Source organism: Lissotriton vulgaris, chromosome 5 (assembly GCF_964263255.1).
Source record: "Lissotriton vulgaris chromosome 5, aLisVul1.2, whole genome shotgun sequence".
Lineage (NCBI taxonomy): Eukaryota > Metazoa > Chordata > Amphibia > Caudata > Salamandridae > Lissotriton > Lissotriton vulgaris.
This window is the reverse complement of record NC_141693.1, coordinates 266667616-266685231: the sequence shown is the minus strand read 5'-3', so window position 1 is coordinate 266685231 and position 17616 is coordinate 266667616. Positions and strand designations below refer to the sequence as shown.

General features: G+C 44.1%; 2 protein-coding genes across 3 annotated transcripts in view; one reads left to right on the top strand and one right to left on the bottom strand.

Annotated features, from left to right (window-relative positions):
• LOC147710658 (uncharacterized) overlaps positions 1–17616 on the bottom strand; it is a 509433-nt gene that overhangs the window by 84877 nt on the left and 406940 nt on the right. The gene's annotated exons all lie outside the window — the stretch shown is intronic.
• PGD (phosphogluconate dehydrogenase) overlaps positions 15648–17616 on the top strand; it is a 53718-nt gene continuing 51749 nt past the window's right edge. Inside the window, exon 1 of the mRNA XM_086921343.1 lies at positions 15648–15726. Coding sequence (XP_086777469.1) covers positions 15719–15726 — 8 coding nt within the window. The 5' untranslated portion in view covers positions 15648–15718. The remainder of the gene's footprint in view (positions 15727–17616) is intronic.

The following is a 17616-nucleotide window of genomic DNA, read 5'->3' as shown; positions in this document are numbered from 1 at the left end:
GCGGCAGATCCCTCTGCTTTCTAGGCGCAAAATTGTGGAATAGACTCTCTGAGTCTCTGAGAATAACCACAGACCTACACTCTTTCAGGAAGAACTTAAAAACCTGGCTTTTTAATAACTGATGAGTCTTTTACGCACGTTTTTCTTCTGCTGTAACGCGCAAGGACACTCTAGTCGGAGTGGCTGTGTGCTTTAATAAATACACTATTTCATTTAACTTCATTAAGTTCCTTACAGTGCAAAGAAACACTCAGCCAAATTCTAAGGGCCTTATTTATGAGGCCTTGCTTCACTTTTATGCCGCCGGTATGTCACTTTTTGTGACGCACCGGCAGCGTAAAAAATGTGCCATGTTGTGCCTTTTTTACAAAGTGACGCATCTAGGCAGATGCATCACGTTGTAAACCCCTGCACCACGTTATACCTGTGCAAGGTATAATTTATGCAGGGTGGGTAATCCCCCACAAAAAGCCTCATAGAAGTGGCGCATTGAAATCTATGAGAAATCAGAGCACCACTTCTAGGACCCCATTGCATCATTATCTTACACCTACCCCACAGCAGGTGTAAGACTGATGCTGGCCCTTTCACATGGGGCTTGCCCCATGTGAAAGGACACATTGCTGGAGTTGTGTCTATTTTCATACACGCCTCAGCAATGCATCACTTTTGCGCCTAGAGACGTCAGAAATACTTACGTATCTGTAACTCCTTGCGACATGATGAGTCACACAGTAAATATGATGCATCCATCATGTCGCAAGGAGGGCGCAGTAAGAAGTGACGCATCCCTGTTTTCACACAGCGATGTATCACTTCTCATAAATAGGGCACTAAATGTGTTTACATCTAATATTCAGGGATAGTTATGTGTGTTTTCAATATTGTAAAACAGCAGCAGCTCACCAATATAACTGTAAATAATCTCTGTGACGCCCTCCCATTTCTTATATGTTAGGCCTTTTTTTATTTAAAAGAAACTTTTTTATATAAATTGCATGAAACATAAACACAACATTTCTCTGCAAAATGGCTGTACTAGACTCTCACACATTAGGTACATAAATATAAATTAAAGGAAAACAGTATTTGAAACAATCTGTTTAAGAAATAGTCAAGGTCATTAGAGCAAAATTCTGGAGAACGGAGCTGACTCTGTCAGGGAGCTCCCTGAAAGGCTGGGGCCCTGGGCCAGAGCCCACTTTGCCCATGCATTAAAACGTCTCTGGCTAGATTAGTTTGTTAGATGGCTCACAGAAAAGATCAGGATACCAGTTTCACATTCAGTCGGGTTATTCAGGGGAGTAGCACACACCCATAAACCATGTAGGGGACATTCTCATCCCTACAGAGCATGAAACCCTGCTACAAATGTTTGCATCCTTCAGCCTAGCAAGAGTAGGTGAAATCCGGGCCTATAAAATTGTGCAGTTTCAACTTAGATTTCCAACTCTGATTACTCTTCAAATTCTTTCCTCATTTATAAGGTCTGTTTGTACAGTAGAATGCAGTATACCTACTTTTAAAAAGGTGAATTGTTTATGCTCATATCACCAACTTCCAGTCTTGCCCATCTGGCATACTTTTACTAATTTGACAATGTCTATCTCTTCCTTGTGTATTTTGCCATATTGTTAACTCTTTTTTTAGTGTACATGCACACAGTACTCCTTACAGCTGCATGTGCTCTTTGATTAGGTGGTTACTGCGTAGCTGCCCATATGTTTTAGCTTCCATGCCTTCAAACTGGACTACATATAATGCAGACCACCCAGGTAGCTCCCTGCCTCTCTCACCTGTCTTTCTTCCCACCTGTCTTTCACACCTCCTCTTCCTTCACACTGCTAGGCGATAAGCCCGAAGACGAGGCCATCTTCAGTCACTCACATACAAACTACTTTCCACATAGAATCTCATCAAACCCATGGCTGCCAAGTTATCAGTCTGCTTATGTGTCATTTCCAATCTTGCAGAATGTTATATGTGACATTTCAAGACCTTATGTCTGATACTTTGAGTGACACTTTATTTTGAGCAAAGCAGTTGTGTCTGTGTAAAGAGATGATTTTTAGAAATGACATCCTTTTCTGAAATGTAATGGTGTAAAATGTGCCCTAAAAGCTGCAATCACCTACAATAGATAGGCACAGGGAATGCATATATTGGCATGTAAGACCTGATACTGCCGGCCATAAATGATGAAAAAGATGATACTGAGAGCCTTTTCTGCAGCAACCAAGTCTTTAAATAGTTGGGCACTGTGAAAGAGCACAGGCGCACATTCACGCAGCAGGGATCAACAACTTGGCACCTGGTACCCATGGCAGTCAGTGAATAAAGTAACAATCTGACATTAAGAGTAAAATAATGGGGTTTCTTCCACTACACTATCCTGATGGTGGAAAAGTTCAAGCAGTAGGTGCTCCTTTGCATTTTGTGTTTTCTCCAAAATTCTGAGACTCTCACTAAAAACTTACCTCAAAATCAAGCCCGAAGATCACTGACACACAAGGGAACTTAGTGAGTGTAAAGTACTATCTGCCCTTCCCTTGTTACAGACAAGAACCTTCTCTTTCCTCCTTGATCTTTCATCCAAAATGCTTTCCCCTCTCTGTATCCTTTATCCAAACTCCTAGCATTTTTTTCCTCCTCTCTCCATTCTTCACTTTGCCACTTACTACTCTGTCTCAATTTGTTGTTCCTCACTCTCCACTTTTACTTCCACCTCACCTTCTCAATCTCTACTCACACTCTCCTCCCTTCAATATGTCTTCCTGACACAGATGCTTATCCTCCTCCTCTTCACTTAACTTTCTTCTTCACTTCCATCTCGTACTGTCTTATTTGCAACCTTTACTGTGCTCGCTCCCATTGTCTCTCAATCCTCTCACCCCTCCTTGCTCTTTGTTTCCTTCTCACCTCATATCAGTTCTCATCTCACTCTCTCTCCTTTCAACTTTCTTTTTTTTCACTTGCTCCCTTACACTCCCTTTACTTATCTGTTTCCTCCTTCCACTTCATCTCCAATCTTGTGTCTGTCCTTGTGGCCTCACCTGTCCTTCCTTCCTACCTTGGCCTCTCTTCCCTCTCTCTATCTCTCCTCCGCCTAATTATTCCCCCTTTTCCCTTTGCCTCTGTTCCCTTTTGCCTTCCTTTGTCTTAACTCCCATTATCTCACCCTCTCTCTTCTCAACCTATTCCTCCTCCCACCACTTTCTGCTCTCTTTCTCTGTTGCTGTTCTCCACTCTTGTACTCCAGGTGAATCCTAAATAAAAACACCATGCTTCGGACTGGCTGGGGGGACAAATGCAACACAACGACTTGGTAGTTACCACAATAACAAGCATTTGCAATGCAAATAGGTTTCGCATAATTAAAGTTTGAGCTATTGGTGTTGCATTATTATTAGCAATGCCAATAGCTCAAACTTTTAATAATGCGAGACCTATTGCATTGCAAATGCTTGTTTTATATATATATATATATATATATATATATATATATATATATATATATATATATATATATATATATATATATCTCCGCACGCTGGTTCACAGTTCCCCGGCCATTGAGTGCTCGTTGTGGGTGCGTGCACCTATGGCAGAACCACGCCGTTAATCATCGTCACACTTCTTCCCTTGGTTAGAAAAGATATCGGGCGCACTCCCTTTAGTTTCCACAAGTTAATTTATTTCGATCTATCAAGCAGGAAAAGCCTACGATCTACGCGTTTCGATGCTACAAGCATCTTGCTCACGATCAGTTTCCTGCATTTTTTTCCACAACATTTAAAGCATTGAATTAGGTATAACATCATTTCCTGTGCTCAAATGCTAAGCATTGTGGTTATTGTAGTTTAAAACAAGTCTTTAGGTAAAATTATTACCAGTTAGTTCATTGGAAAATAATAACTCCTTATTTTCAATTAATTGTCTTATGGGAATTTTAATTCCCCATTATTTTGAACTTTTTCAAGTCATTTTTTGAATTTTTGCACCATTTCTGATTCAGTTCTCATTTAGATCCCTCCAGTGGGATTTGTTATTAATGCAATTGTCATTTTGATCCCTCCAGTGGGAATTGTTACTAGTTAGTTCGGTGGGGTTATTCTCACCCTCTTTGTTAGGTTTCCTTTGTCTTTGAAGTTAACCGTCAGAATTGTGTCTCTCCTTGAACACGAGCGAGAGATTTCAGCTGAGTGTCAGAAAAGCAACACATTGTGGTTTGGAGAACTCGCGATTTAACCTTACTGAGAAAGGAAACGCGTGTAGTGAAACCAATTCGGTTAATGGTTGCGAAGTACGGCCTTTGGACCCCCACACAAACACGTAAAAAAATTCTAAAAGAATCATAGCAAAGGAAAGCAAAATGGAACAAAGGGCAGCAAAACGAAATGAATTACTAACGACAATGTTTGTAAAAGGAAGCTCGGAGAAGGACAAAACAGACAAAAATGCAAAATCAGATACAACCAAATCTGATGTTAAAAGTAAATTGAGAACATGGGAGAAACTGAGTCGTAAGGAAATAAATAAATCATCGGAACTAATAACACTGAAGAAATACCTGGAGGTTCGCAGAGTACCCAGGGGCCTGAGGATACTATTGATGCCGAGTCACCAAGATACATCAAATGAACTGCTAGTAGAATGGGGGAATTTATTATGAAATCCTCGTTGGGACTAGTGGAAATTCTCGTCAAACACATTGAAATTGGCCTAGATAAATTACAGGCAGAACTCAATGAAATGGAAAAAGAAGTCGCGCAATTGAAGTTAAATAATGACATGACCAAATTCAAAGAGGATTTCGAAAGCCAGCTCGAAAAACATGAAGAAACAGTGAGAGAACGCAAACATAACAAATTCATCCGCGATACTGTGGATTATGAGGAAGGTCGTATATTCACTTTCTCCAAGAAATATGATTATTATAAATAGCTGTCCCCAAAAAACCAAACAGGATACATGTCTGCCAGTGCCTCCTCATTATCCTCATCGTTAACATCATTGGAAGCAGGTGAAGAACCTGGTATATTGACCAATCCTGAAAATACGCCTTTTTTAGAGGATATGCGCCTTGTGTTGCAGCAGCGACAGTGGGAACAGCACCGGGGCGCCCAAAATCAACAAAGAGGAAGAGGACGAGGGCGACAATGGACATTCCCCAAAAAAAGACAAGAAGGGGCAAAAGGAACAAGCGAAGTACCCCCAAAAGTGGGAACGGAAACATGGAGCATGCGTCAGAAGAAGGGGACATAAATAATGAATTACAAATCATAAATCTATCAAAAAGACCGATCACAGAGACAGAGATCTCACTGTTAAAAAGAGGCATAAACTTCTGTCCCAAAAAGAAAATGAACATGGCTCAGGCGCGAATAGACTTCTACCTCCTATATATAAGGAAAATCAAGTTGGCCAAATTCTTTGAAGAGAATAAAGTGAAAAACAAAAGATCTTACCCCAATGAGGATATGACCCCAGACATAAGAGCAAGGGATGCCACTGCATACACCACGCTAATCAACTTAGATGTTGTGAATGAAGAAGAAACAACCTTAAGTCAGGCTATTACACAAGCAGGAGCTGGCCTCAGCAAAAAGAAACCAAAATCGAAATTCTATCCCCAATTATTCCCGGGAAACAACGTGGACATTTTCCAAGAAGCTGTAATACAAGATCTTCATAAAATCAAAGGCTTCAATTACAAGGACAACTTAACACCAGACGAACGAGAAGCGTTAAAAAATCTAACCAACGATGACCAAATCGAAATAAAAATGGCGGATAAAGGGGGAAATATAGTGGTGTGGGAAAAGAGCGCCTACATCATTGAAGCCCACCGTCAACTGAGGGATATTAAATACTATGAGAAACTGAAAAATAACCCAACGCTTGAAGTGAAAGCCAAACTTGATAATGATTTGAAACAGTGGAAACTGAAAAACCTTATTGATGATGATGAACTAAAATACCCAGTGAATCACCCAATAACAGCTACGATTTATTTCCTGCCAAAGGTACATAAAGATCAAAGGAACCCTCCAGGCAGACCAATTTTATCTGCAAAAGGTTGGCATGGCATCGCCATCGTCCATAAGAACTCCATCCGCATCTCAACCAGCTCAGACGACAACCTCGCTAGCGCCGAACACCTTCACTTCCAGATCCACATCGACCCCAAGACCACACTCAGAGGCACCCTCCTCTACCGACCTCCAGGACCCCGTGCACAATTCAGTGAAGCCATCACTGACTTTATCACCCCACACGCACTCCCCTCCGAGCACTACATTCTATTGGGAGACCTCAACTTCCACCTGGAAAAGAGCAACAACAGCAACGCCACCACCCTTCTGGACAATCTTGCCAACCTCGGACTCAAACAACTTGTTAATACCCCCACTCACTACGCAGGTCACACACTCGACCCCATCTTCACCTCCAGCAAACATATCTCCTTCAGTCACACCACAGTTCTCCATTGGACGGACCACAGCTGCGTTCACTTTGTCTACAAAAAGACCACAACCCACAACCTTCCTCAACCTACTCTGCGAAGAAACTGCAACAAAATCACCATTGACCAGATCTCCTCATCGCTTCTTCGAAACCTCCCTGCCCACTCCTCGAACCCCAACCAAGCAGCCATTCACCTCACTCAATGGCTAACCAACAGCGCCGACAACCTAGCACCTCTGAAAAAACGTCAAATCAAACTAGGCAGCAAAAACACCCCTTGGTTCAACGATGATCTTAAGAAATCCAAGAAACTCTGTCGCTCCCTTGAGAAGGCCTGGAAAAAAGACCCAAACACCGGCACCAGGGACGCCTTCAAAAACGCCACCCGCATACACCACCAACTAATCCGGACTGCCAAGAAAGCCGCATTCAAAGACCGACTAGACAACAACGCCCACAACAGCAAGGAATTATTCAACATCGTCAAAGAGTTTACCAACCCTACTGCCAACTCCAACGACATCACTCCCTCTCAAACCCTTTGCGACTCCCTAGCTTCGTTCTTCCACGACAAAATCGCAGACATCCACAACAGCTTCGACAACCAACCCGGAGACCAACCCACCCAACCTTCTGCCGTACCTTCACCCCCCTTGAACATCCTTAATGACTGGAACCCAATCTCCACTGAGGACACCATCCGCCTGATGAACTCCATCCACTCAGGATCCCCAACAGACCCATGCCCTCACCACATCTTCAACAAAGCAGACTCCATCATAGCACCACACCTCTGAGACGTCATCAACTGCTCCCTCAACTCCGCCACCTTCCCGGAAAGCTGGAAACACGCCGAACTCAGCGCCCTTCTGAAAAAACCCACAGCTGACCCCACCGAACTCAAAAACTACCGCCACATCTCGCTCCTTCCATTCCCGGCCAAAGTCATCGAGAAAGCTGTCAACAACCAACTTGCCGCCTTCCTCGAAACCAACAAATCCCTCGACTCCTCACAGTCCGGCTTCCGAGCAAGACACAGCACTGAGACCGCACTCATCGCAGCAACAGACGACATTCGAACTCTACTGGACAATGGAGACACAGTTGCCCTCATCCTCCTTGACCTCTCCGCAGCCTTCGACACAGTCTGTCATAGCACCCTGTTACAACGCCTCAGAAACATCGGAATTCAAGGAAAAGCCCTGGAATGGATCACCTCGTTCCTCACCGAAAGAACTCAGAGAGTCCGCCTGCCACCATTCAAGTCAGAGGCCACTGAAGTCATTTGCGGCGTACCACAAGGATCTTCACTCAGCCCCACCCTCTTCAACGTATACATGAGTCCCCTCGTGACCATCGCACGCCAACACAACCTCAACATCATCTCCTACGCTGATGACACTCAACTGATCCTCTCACTCACCAATGACCCGAACACCGCCAAAACCAACCTACATGAAGGAATGAAAGAAGTAGCCGAGTGGATGAAGCACAGTCGTCTAAAACTGAACTCAGACAAAACAGAAGTCCTTATCTTAGGTACCTCCCCCTCAGCCTGGGATGACTCCTGGTGGCCAGAGGCCCTTGGAAAAGCGCCCATCCCGACGGACCACGCACGGAACCTGGGCGTCATCCTTGACTCCTCACTTTCGATGAACAGACAAGTCAACGTCGTTTCATCATCCTGCTTCAACATTCTTCGCATGCTCAAAAAAACATTTCGCTGGATCCCCACCGAAACTAGAAAAACGGTCACCCACGCTCTGGTCGCGAGCCGCCTGGACTACGGTAACACCCTATATGCCGGTACCACCGCAAAACTTCAGAAAAAACTCCAACGCATCCAGAACGCGTCAGCCAGACTCATACTAGACATCCCACGCAAAGACCACATCTCTAGCCACCTGAAAAACCTCCACTGGCTCCCCGTCAATAAGAGGATAACATTCCGCCTCCTAACCCACGCACACAAAGCACTTTACGAACTTGGACCCGAATGCCTCAACACACGACTTTCCTTCTACACCCCCTCCCGCCAGCTACGCTCCTCCAACCAAGCCCTGGCTGTTGTACCTCGCATCAACAAAACCACCATGGGAGGACGATCCTTCTCCTACCTGGCAGCCAAAACCTGGAATTCACTTCCCACTCACCTTCGCCTCACTCAGAACCACCTAGCATTCAGAAAGCAACTTAAAACTTGGATATTCGACAAGTAATTCCCCACCCTTCCTCAAGCGCCTTGAGACCCTCTGGGTATGTAGCGCGCTATATAAATTATTTGACTTGACTTGACTTGACTACTTGAACCAATCTCTAATTACATTGATCACTTTTTGAAACTGTATGTGATACAGCTGAGTTCCTATATCCAAGATACCAATGATATGTTGAGAAGACTGGAGGATACTCCTTGGCAAGAAAATTACCAGCTCATAACAATGGATGTCGTATCCCTTTATACGAATATCAACAATAACATTGGGATAAAGGCATGTAATTACTTTCTACAGGACAGAAACATCAAATACAAAAATCACAACCAGATGCTGCAGGAAATGATCTCATTATGTTTGTCTCAAAATATCTTTTTGTTCGGAGAGGAATTATACAGGCAAAACAATGGAACCACCATGGGTTTTTCTTTTAGCCCAAACTATGCATGCCTCACAATGGACTATTGGGAAAAAGAAGTTGCATGGGCACCAGCAAATGACAACATGACCAGCAAAATCATCTGCTGGATAAGATTTATCGATGACTTATTGATCATCTGGGATGGATCTCCGGAGGAATTTGAGGAATATCACACTACTATCAATGGCAGCATGACAGGGATAAATTTAACATATGAGATCAGTAATCAAGAAATAACTTTCCTTGATACGCACATTTACATCAAGGACAATCAAATACAATCAACCCTGCACAGAAAATCTACTGCAACCAACGCCACTCTGGAAGCAACAAGTTTCCATCAAAGTTCATTAATCTCAAGCATCCCCTATGGGGAATTCCTCTGAATAAGACGAATATGCAGCGAAGAAAGTGAGTGGCAAAAACATAGCGCTGAAACAAAAAAGAGATTCAAGAAACGCAAATATAACCAGGAAAATGTGGAACAATGTTGGAAGAGAGCAAATGCGAAACCCAGAACGGAGTGCCTAAAAAGTCAGACTAGAGACAAGGACGAACAAGAACCAATCAGATTAATTACAGATTTTTCAGAAGGCAGCAAAGAATTCATAAACATCCTGAGAAAAAATTGGAAAATCTTACATTTGGACGATACAGTTGGTAAAATAGTTGGAAAACATCCAACGGTAACCTACCGAAGAGCCCCAAATTTGAAGGATCATCTTATCCACAGTCATTGTAAAACCAAAAAAGACAACAAAAGGGATTGGCTGAAAACCACTGGTTTCATAAAGTGCTATGGATGCAAAATGTGTCAAATTGCAAAACAAATTAAAGAAGTCAAGATGCCAAACAATAAGACATGGCAAATACGTCAACTAATCACCTGCAAGACGGAATTCACTGTCTATGGAATAGAGTGCCCATGCCCACTAATGTACGTGGGTAGCACGAAGGGTGAATTGAAGAAACGCATCATGGAACATGCTAGAGCAACCACGCATAAAGACAGAGCGAATGCGGTTGCGAAACATATGGAGCAAACACACAATGGAGACTGGCAGAAACTGAGATTCTTTGGCATAGAAACGCTTCCAAAACACATACGTGGTGGTGACCGAGAGAAATCACTAAGGCAAAAAGAGTCACGCCACATAATAAACTTCAGAACTTTAAGTCCGTACGGCCTTAATCAATCGGAGGAGTTATACATTCATCTCTGAAAAATAACATGATGGACTATTTTAATGAGGAATGAATAAAAGGATGAATGCCAAGGTACATTGGAAAATGAAAATTGCAACAAAGGAAAGGGAATAAGACAAAGGAAACCTAACAAAGAGGGTGAGAATAACCCCACCAAACTAACTAATAACAAATCCCACTGTAGGGATCAAAATGACAATTGCATTAATAACAAATCCCACTGGAGGGATCTAAATGAGAACTGAATCAGAAATAGTGCAAAAATTAAAAAAATTACTTGAAAAAGTTCAAAATAATGGGGAATTAAAATTCCCATAAGACAATTAATTGAAAATAAGGAGTTATTATTTTCCAATGAACTAACTGGTAATAATTTTACCTAAAGACTTGTTTTAAACTACAATAACCACAATGCTTAGCATTTAAGCACAGGAAATGATGTAATACCTAATTCAATGCTTTAAATGTTGTGGAAAAAAATGCAGGAAACTGATCGTGAGCAAGATGCTTGTAGCATCGAAACGCGTAGATCGTATGCTTTTCATGCTTGATAGATCGAAATGAATTAACTTGTGGAAACTAAAGGGAGTTCGCCCGATATCTTTTCTAACCAAGGGAAGAAGTGTGACGAGATAGATATATATATATATATATGAGTGAACAATTTGTCCTGTCGCAGCGGGAGCACAGTCCAGTGGGTGCCAGCGTTGAGACCAGGACAGTGTCTCAAATTTAATTCAATACAAAAGAATGAAGTCGCTGCACACTTCTTGGATGTTCACGCAGTTGTTTTATTCAAACGTGGCACGTTTGAATAAAACAACTGCGTGAACATCCAAGAAGTGTGCAGCGACTTCATTCTTTCGTATTAAATATATATATATATATATTGAGCAGTGGTCCCAAGTCAGCAGTTCGAGAAATGCAAAATGACCACGTTTTTAACGCCATCTTGGAGAACTTGGTGAATCCTTCATTTTCCCAAAAATATTCTGGGATTGAAGATAGAACAAAAAATATGCCCCCCACAGACTACTTTTTGGGTAAGTTGCACTTTGTGGCAAAGTCTTTGCCCAAATCTTCTAGGACTGGAGTTAGATTTGTAAATCTGACCTCCCGGTGCCTGCATCGCCCGTTGCTGCTCTGAGGGCGCTACTGTAGGATCCACGCATTGCCCCAGCACATCCCCAACGCTGCATTTTCGGGGCAGGAATGAGCTGATATAACCATCCACTGGTCCCCCCTATACCGCATCAACTGGCACGGGCAGCGCCTGCTGGGCCCCCTTGTGCCTTGGCACGTCCTCCCAGGACATCCCCGCGGGGAGTATTTAAGTTCGGGTTCACACTCCTCTGTTTACTCATGTTTTGGCAGCTCCCCGGGGCTCTCTGCTGCCAGCTCTGCGCTCTGAAAACAGTCACGTTGCTGACATGGCGGTCATCGCTCTTCGCGGGGCAGGATCCGCCCACAGCACTGCTCACAGACAGGAGGCGCTGGGGACTGCGCCGACTGTGATAAAACCCAGAAAAACCCATGCCTATAACACTCGGCTCTTTCTTCAAGGTCTAGTTTCAGAAAACAAAGGAACATGCAAAAAGAAACTTTTATTGTTAATGTCTTCAAATTATAATAAGATTTCAGTAACCCCATCTTGTATTCCTCGCTGTGTGCCTCACATTTAGGACAAATACATGCATTTATATTTCATGGGACCGTAATCGGGATGTATGACGTTACAACGCATGCTTTTATCACGCAAGCTATTACAACGCCAGTTTTACAACGCAAACCTTTACAACGCATAGCGCTTTGGGGTGCTGGATAGTGAATAGTTTAATTTACTATTCCAACTCCAGTCCCCGTGGACACTAGGGAAGATGTTGGATAGTAAATTAAATCTATTCCCTATCCTAGAGCGCCCCCCAGCGCAATGCGTTGTAATGGTTTTCGTTGTAAAACCTGCGTTGTAATAGCACTGCGTTGTAAAAGTTTTGTTGTAAAGGATGCTTCCCCCGTAATCGAGCGAACTCTTGGGCTGATTTTGTACAACTAATTTATGTTTGTATGTTTCATTTCGTATCACTGGCTTTGGTAGAACAACACTTCACTACCCTGAGAAAAGATTCTGTAATGCACCTGTTCATCTCAAGGCAACAAGACTATCACTTTAAAATGTGGATTCACGAACAACAAATATATTTCTCACATCATCCTTTTCTGTACTAATTAACTGCATACCAAACAAGGGAAGCATAGCTGCCCTTCTAAACAACAACAGGCGGAGGGCGGAAAATATCGAAATTGCAATTAAGTGCTGGCCGTTTTCACTTGTAGGTTGAAAATGGCTCAAGCAAATGAAAATGGACAAGTGACAGAACAATCACAAACAAGACAGGAAAATACACAAATTTATGCTGGCCTTTTATTTTTTGTCAGGCGTTTTAAATTAGTAGGGCAATAAAATATCCTCCTCCTCCAGCCGACACGGGGCGCACATCAGGTGCATAACGAAAATGAGGAAAGGGTTGGGCGCCTTTTACACTAGACTGTGGAGTTAAACTGGCCTTTAAAGTTATGACATTTTAACACAATATAAAGCCCCAAAGGGGTGGTCATGTCTTTTTGAAACATATTGCCTGGAAAGGTTGTGTTTGCACCCTAGAGTCCGGCTTAAAAGCTCACCCTCAGTTGCCAATTCATATGGTCCGATCTCAGGTAAAGTGTGTATATTTTATAAGCATTGGCTATTTTATTTGATTTAGTTAATCGTTACGTTCAGGTCATAATTGAATTAAAATATCTTTATTGAGATATTTGCAGTGAAGAAAAGTGGCAAACGTTGGGAATTCCGAGTACACGTTACCCGAACACTTCACTTCTTTTCCTGGTTAAATGCATTCAACTTATTCCAGGCACGATAACTTATGCAAAGAAAACAAGTGGCGCGCATGTCAAGCCCGTGTGGGCACAATCATAGCTCCTCCCATGGCCTATTGGTGTCGATTACGCGCTTGGTGCGTGTAATAGACACCAATAGGCCATGGGAGGAGCTATGCGCGTGCTTCAGGCCAATTGCGTGCAGTCTTTTACAATAAGATGCATGCAAAGGCCAATGGGGGGAGCTGAACAGGAAACGCACATGCACGAGCGTGTGCGATTCCTAGGGCAGCTCACAATCCCCGTTTTTTATTACAATAGGTCACGCAACTTGCATGAGCACTGCTACGCAGTGCACCGCCGGTCGCAAGACCTAAAAATAGCTCACATGGTATTAAGGGAGCGAATAGAAGAGCACCCTATACTAAGCTGGAGCAGTAAAGAAAGAGGAATGTAAATTGGGGGGAATGGGGGATACTGAAAGTCTTATAAGCATTCCCAACTGATTGGTGGAAGAGTGATGATGTCATGGGGCAGTTCAAGGGAAAATATGTTTTTTGTGTTTTTCTGCAATCCAGTTCTTTAAATGGGCCGATACTCACTGGTACTGAGTACCGGCACTTCTTAGATTTGTCACTCTGAGTACCAGTACTTCTCTACTGCCGTGGAGAGTACTGGTACTCATGAAAAGGTAGGCTCATTGCCTGTGCTGGTGAGCAGGAGTGGAACGTGTCTCTGGCAGCCAAGGTGCCGCTTCTGCAGCCCCCCCCCCCCCCCCCCCCCCCCCCATCTGAGCACCAGCTAAGCAATTCAGCAGGGCTCAGTTGAAAAATGTCCGGCTACTCACCATCACACTGTGCTTGACAGAGCAGGGTTTATTCAGGCCCTGTGCTGTCAATCACATTCACACTTTCCTGTGCATTCCTGCACTCACATGAATCATGTCAGTGCCCTGTCAGTGGCCATCAGGCTACGGCCAGACACATATCTTCTGGGGAGGGTCTTGATGAGTTGCTTCATTTGCTTGGTGCCATAAGAGCCTTGGTTCGACGTAGGGTTACTTTCAGTTTCTTCCTACTCACCTGCTCAAAAATATATAGTATTGTGCTAAACAGCAATTAACAGTATGACATTAAGAAGGTGCAACTATTGCAAAAAAAGGAAATGTTAACATATTATCCATTTCTCTTTCGTTTTTGTGTAATGAGTTAACCTGATTTATTTATATAAACACATTTCTCATGTGTTTTGGTATGTGCTGCAACTAATATAGAAGTTAAGTATCATCATGTCTGGCCTTTAGCCCCGCCGCCTCACTACACCTCTAGCTCATTTTAATGAGAACCTGCACTTATTTTTTCACATATAAAGCACTGTTGTAATCTACTTGCCTGCTGTGTTTTTGCAATAAATTAAGCATGCATAAACCTCGCCTCCGTGAAAATAAATTCTCGGTAAATGTTAGCTATAAAAGTTTTACTCCACTGCTAAAGGGAGGGTGGAGGCAAGGCCTGCTTGCTCAGTGCAGAATCAATCATGGTGTTAACCAGTCACTGCTGAGCAGGCACAACTACAGGTGTGCAAAGAGGAGGAGCGGGACATGCATTGACGTGTTGAGACTATGCAAGCCACAGCTCAGTTCCCAGCTTTTTATTAGATCAGCAGCTGTACCAGACTGGGTCTGCCAAGTGTCACGAGCTGTGTGACAATCTCTGGCATTGCGAAAATGCAGGAACCGTTTTACCAAAACTGCGTTACTCCAAGCCTAGGACTTAGCAGAGCCACCCCACTTCCGCAGCGGGGCGTGCTTACCCGTTGAATACGGACTTTCGCCACACAGAAGGATATGAAAGTAGCAACCTTGTTACGCCACTGGAGTAATTTGTTTTACAACGACACTCATTTTTTTCACTGACTTACCCTGTGCCTAAAGGTCGATTTACACATACTAGTAACATAACTCAACACTGACCATTTTAGGGATTTGCCGCTTTGGATGCATTACTACGAGGCGACTTCCCTATAACTTTCTAAAGAAAATGACGCGTCATGGTGACTCAATGAAACCTCTCCGGTCCATGAAAGAGGATCTATCATTCAGACTAAAGCAGTTGACAACGAGACCGAGCGTCTCGCTGTGTCCTGGCACACACCCCGTGCAGGGAGCAGGCACCGACGTCTGGCATCGATCGACCACATCGGCGTTCGACGCCAGCTTCTCATTCGTGATCTGAATTACCGAGACTCCGCCCTCCTAAAATTACCCAATGGCCAACTTCAGTTGTGAAATATTACTCCACACATCCTCCTCACAAACCAATCAGGACTGCATAGATTGACAGGTGGCTCGCGCGGGCCAATCAAATCGCCGACAGAGGACAGACGGTGCAGCCTGACTGTAGCCGCCCAGCGGTGGGTGTGCCCGAGCTTAAATGCCAAGGCTGCTTGGCTAGGAAGAAGAGGAAAGGGAGCTGAGCGCCTGAAGAGGAAACGCCGGACAACACAATCACAGCAACCTCCTATCTACAACATGGCTCAGTAAGTGAAGGAACTATTTCAGCTGCTGTCATTTAACCCGGGGCATCCCTCTCTCCTGCTCTCACCACCATGTTCCTCTCTCTTCTAATATTTGCACACCTTCGTCTCCTCCCCCGGGTGTTTTAGCCTGTCAAATGACCGTGACCCCTGTGCAGTAATGAGGGCAATGAAGCAATTGGGCCAACTCGAGTTGTCCATTCTAATGCATAGAACGGAACGAACATTCGTCTACATTTTCAAGTAGAAGCGATGCAAAGAAACACCGTGATCATAGTAGCAAACTAGAGCTGCCTGCGTGCCTCATGTCTTCCTCTCACTGTATCTTACCTGTAGTGGTCCCCCCCCCCCTCCCCAGGTCAGTGTTTTTCCATCTGGTGATATACTAGTATCGCTGGACCAGGACGCTTCCAGTGGAAATCCCAGTCTTTATCTGATGTTCTCCCCGTCCAGTAATCCCTCTCGCTTCATCCTCTCTGTGTTGGCGCACGCCCATCCTGCTCTGACCTGGCTCTACACTCTTAGTGAACTCATATTTCCACTCTTATTTATGGTCTTGCTCTTGATGGGTTTCTCTCGCTTCTTATACTAACCCTGGTCATTGAGTTCTCACTTTATTGTCTCCTTTTGATAGCTTCTCTGATGTTTAAGTGTCTCTCTCCCTCTCTCTCCTTTATCAAGACTTTTCTCTCCCCTGGTGATAATGCATAACCTTCATGTTCCCCTGAGAGCCTAAACCCTCAGTTACTCCACCCCCCCCCATGCTCATATTCGTCTGTATGGGATCTCTCCCTTCCCCCCCCCATGTTTTCAGACTTGCCCCCCTCCCAAAAGAGGTCTTCCTTCTGTAAGTTTCTTAGTTGATGGTTTCAACTATTACTGATAGCCACCTGACCGTTCTTTGAGAGTCGCTCCTTAATGCCCCCTTTCGCTCATGCCCCCCCCCCTCTCTTGGTCGCCCCCATGCTCTTCTAGATGTTAGCTTCAACTGCCATTGGTCTCCAGCCTTTGATATGCCCCTAAAGCTGTCAAACCCTCAATGGTCAAAGCATGCCTCATGCTGACTGCCTCACTCTAATGGTCTTCATCCGATTGTGCCCTTCTTATTGTGACCACCCACCCTTGATAGCTCTGTTCTTTCCGATAGGTTCTCCTACACTCATGCCCTCCTGAAGCTTCTCTCCTTCCTTCTTGTTTCTCCCCTATGTTAGTGTCCTAATCCCACCTTGTTTGGTGATGGATCCCTGATAATCTGCTGTTCTTTGATACTCCCGATGGCCTCCCCTCTTTTAATCTCTTGCATCTCTGACAGCCCCACCACTTCTGTTGCTTTTCTGAAGGTATCTCTGCCTTTTGCTATAATGTATCGCCCCACTAATCCTTACGTTTTGGATGGTCTGTGCATCTCCCCATCTCCCTTGATGGTATTGTCATTTTAATAGTTTTGCTAAGTGTCTTCCACTTCTGATGTGATTTTGTCTTGTGGTCTCCACTCAGACCTTCCTGATAGCTCCCCTCCTTTGGTGGAATCCTTCAGCTGTACTACTATGTTACATATTTCCACTCTGATGGTCTCTTGTCTTGTTTCGCTCCGCGCTCCTGATAGCCATTGATTTTATCCTCCCCTTCTGTTTGCCTCGTCTTTTGGTTTGTCCACCCCTAATGGTCTCTAACCTCATTCAGATGTCTGCCCATTCCTTCTCACGGTCTCCCACCCAGCTCCCTTCACTGGTCTCCCTCACAACCTTTGATGACCTTCTCCTGTATCTGAGGGACATCTCCTGGATGTTCTGCACTCCTCTTTGATTATTTTCCCTCATTCTGTTTTTTCCCTGTCTCTGCTGGCCTCGTCCCTTCTGCTGTCATGCCACCCACCCCCGCTCCAATGTCTCC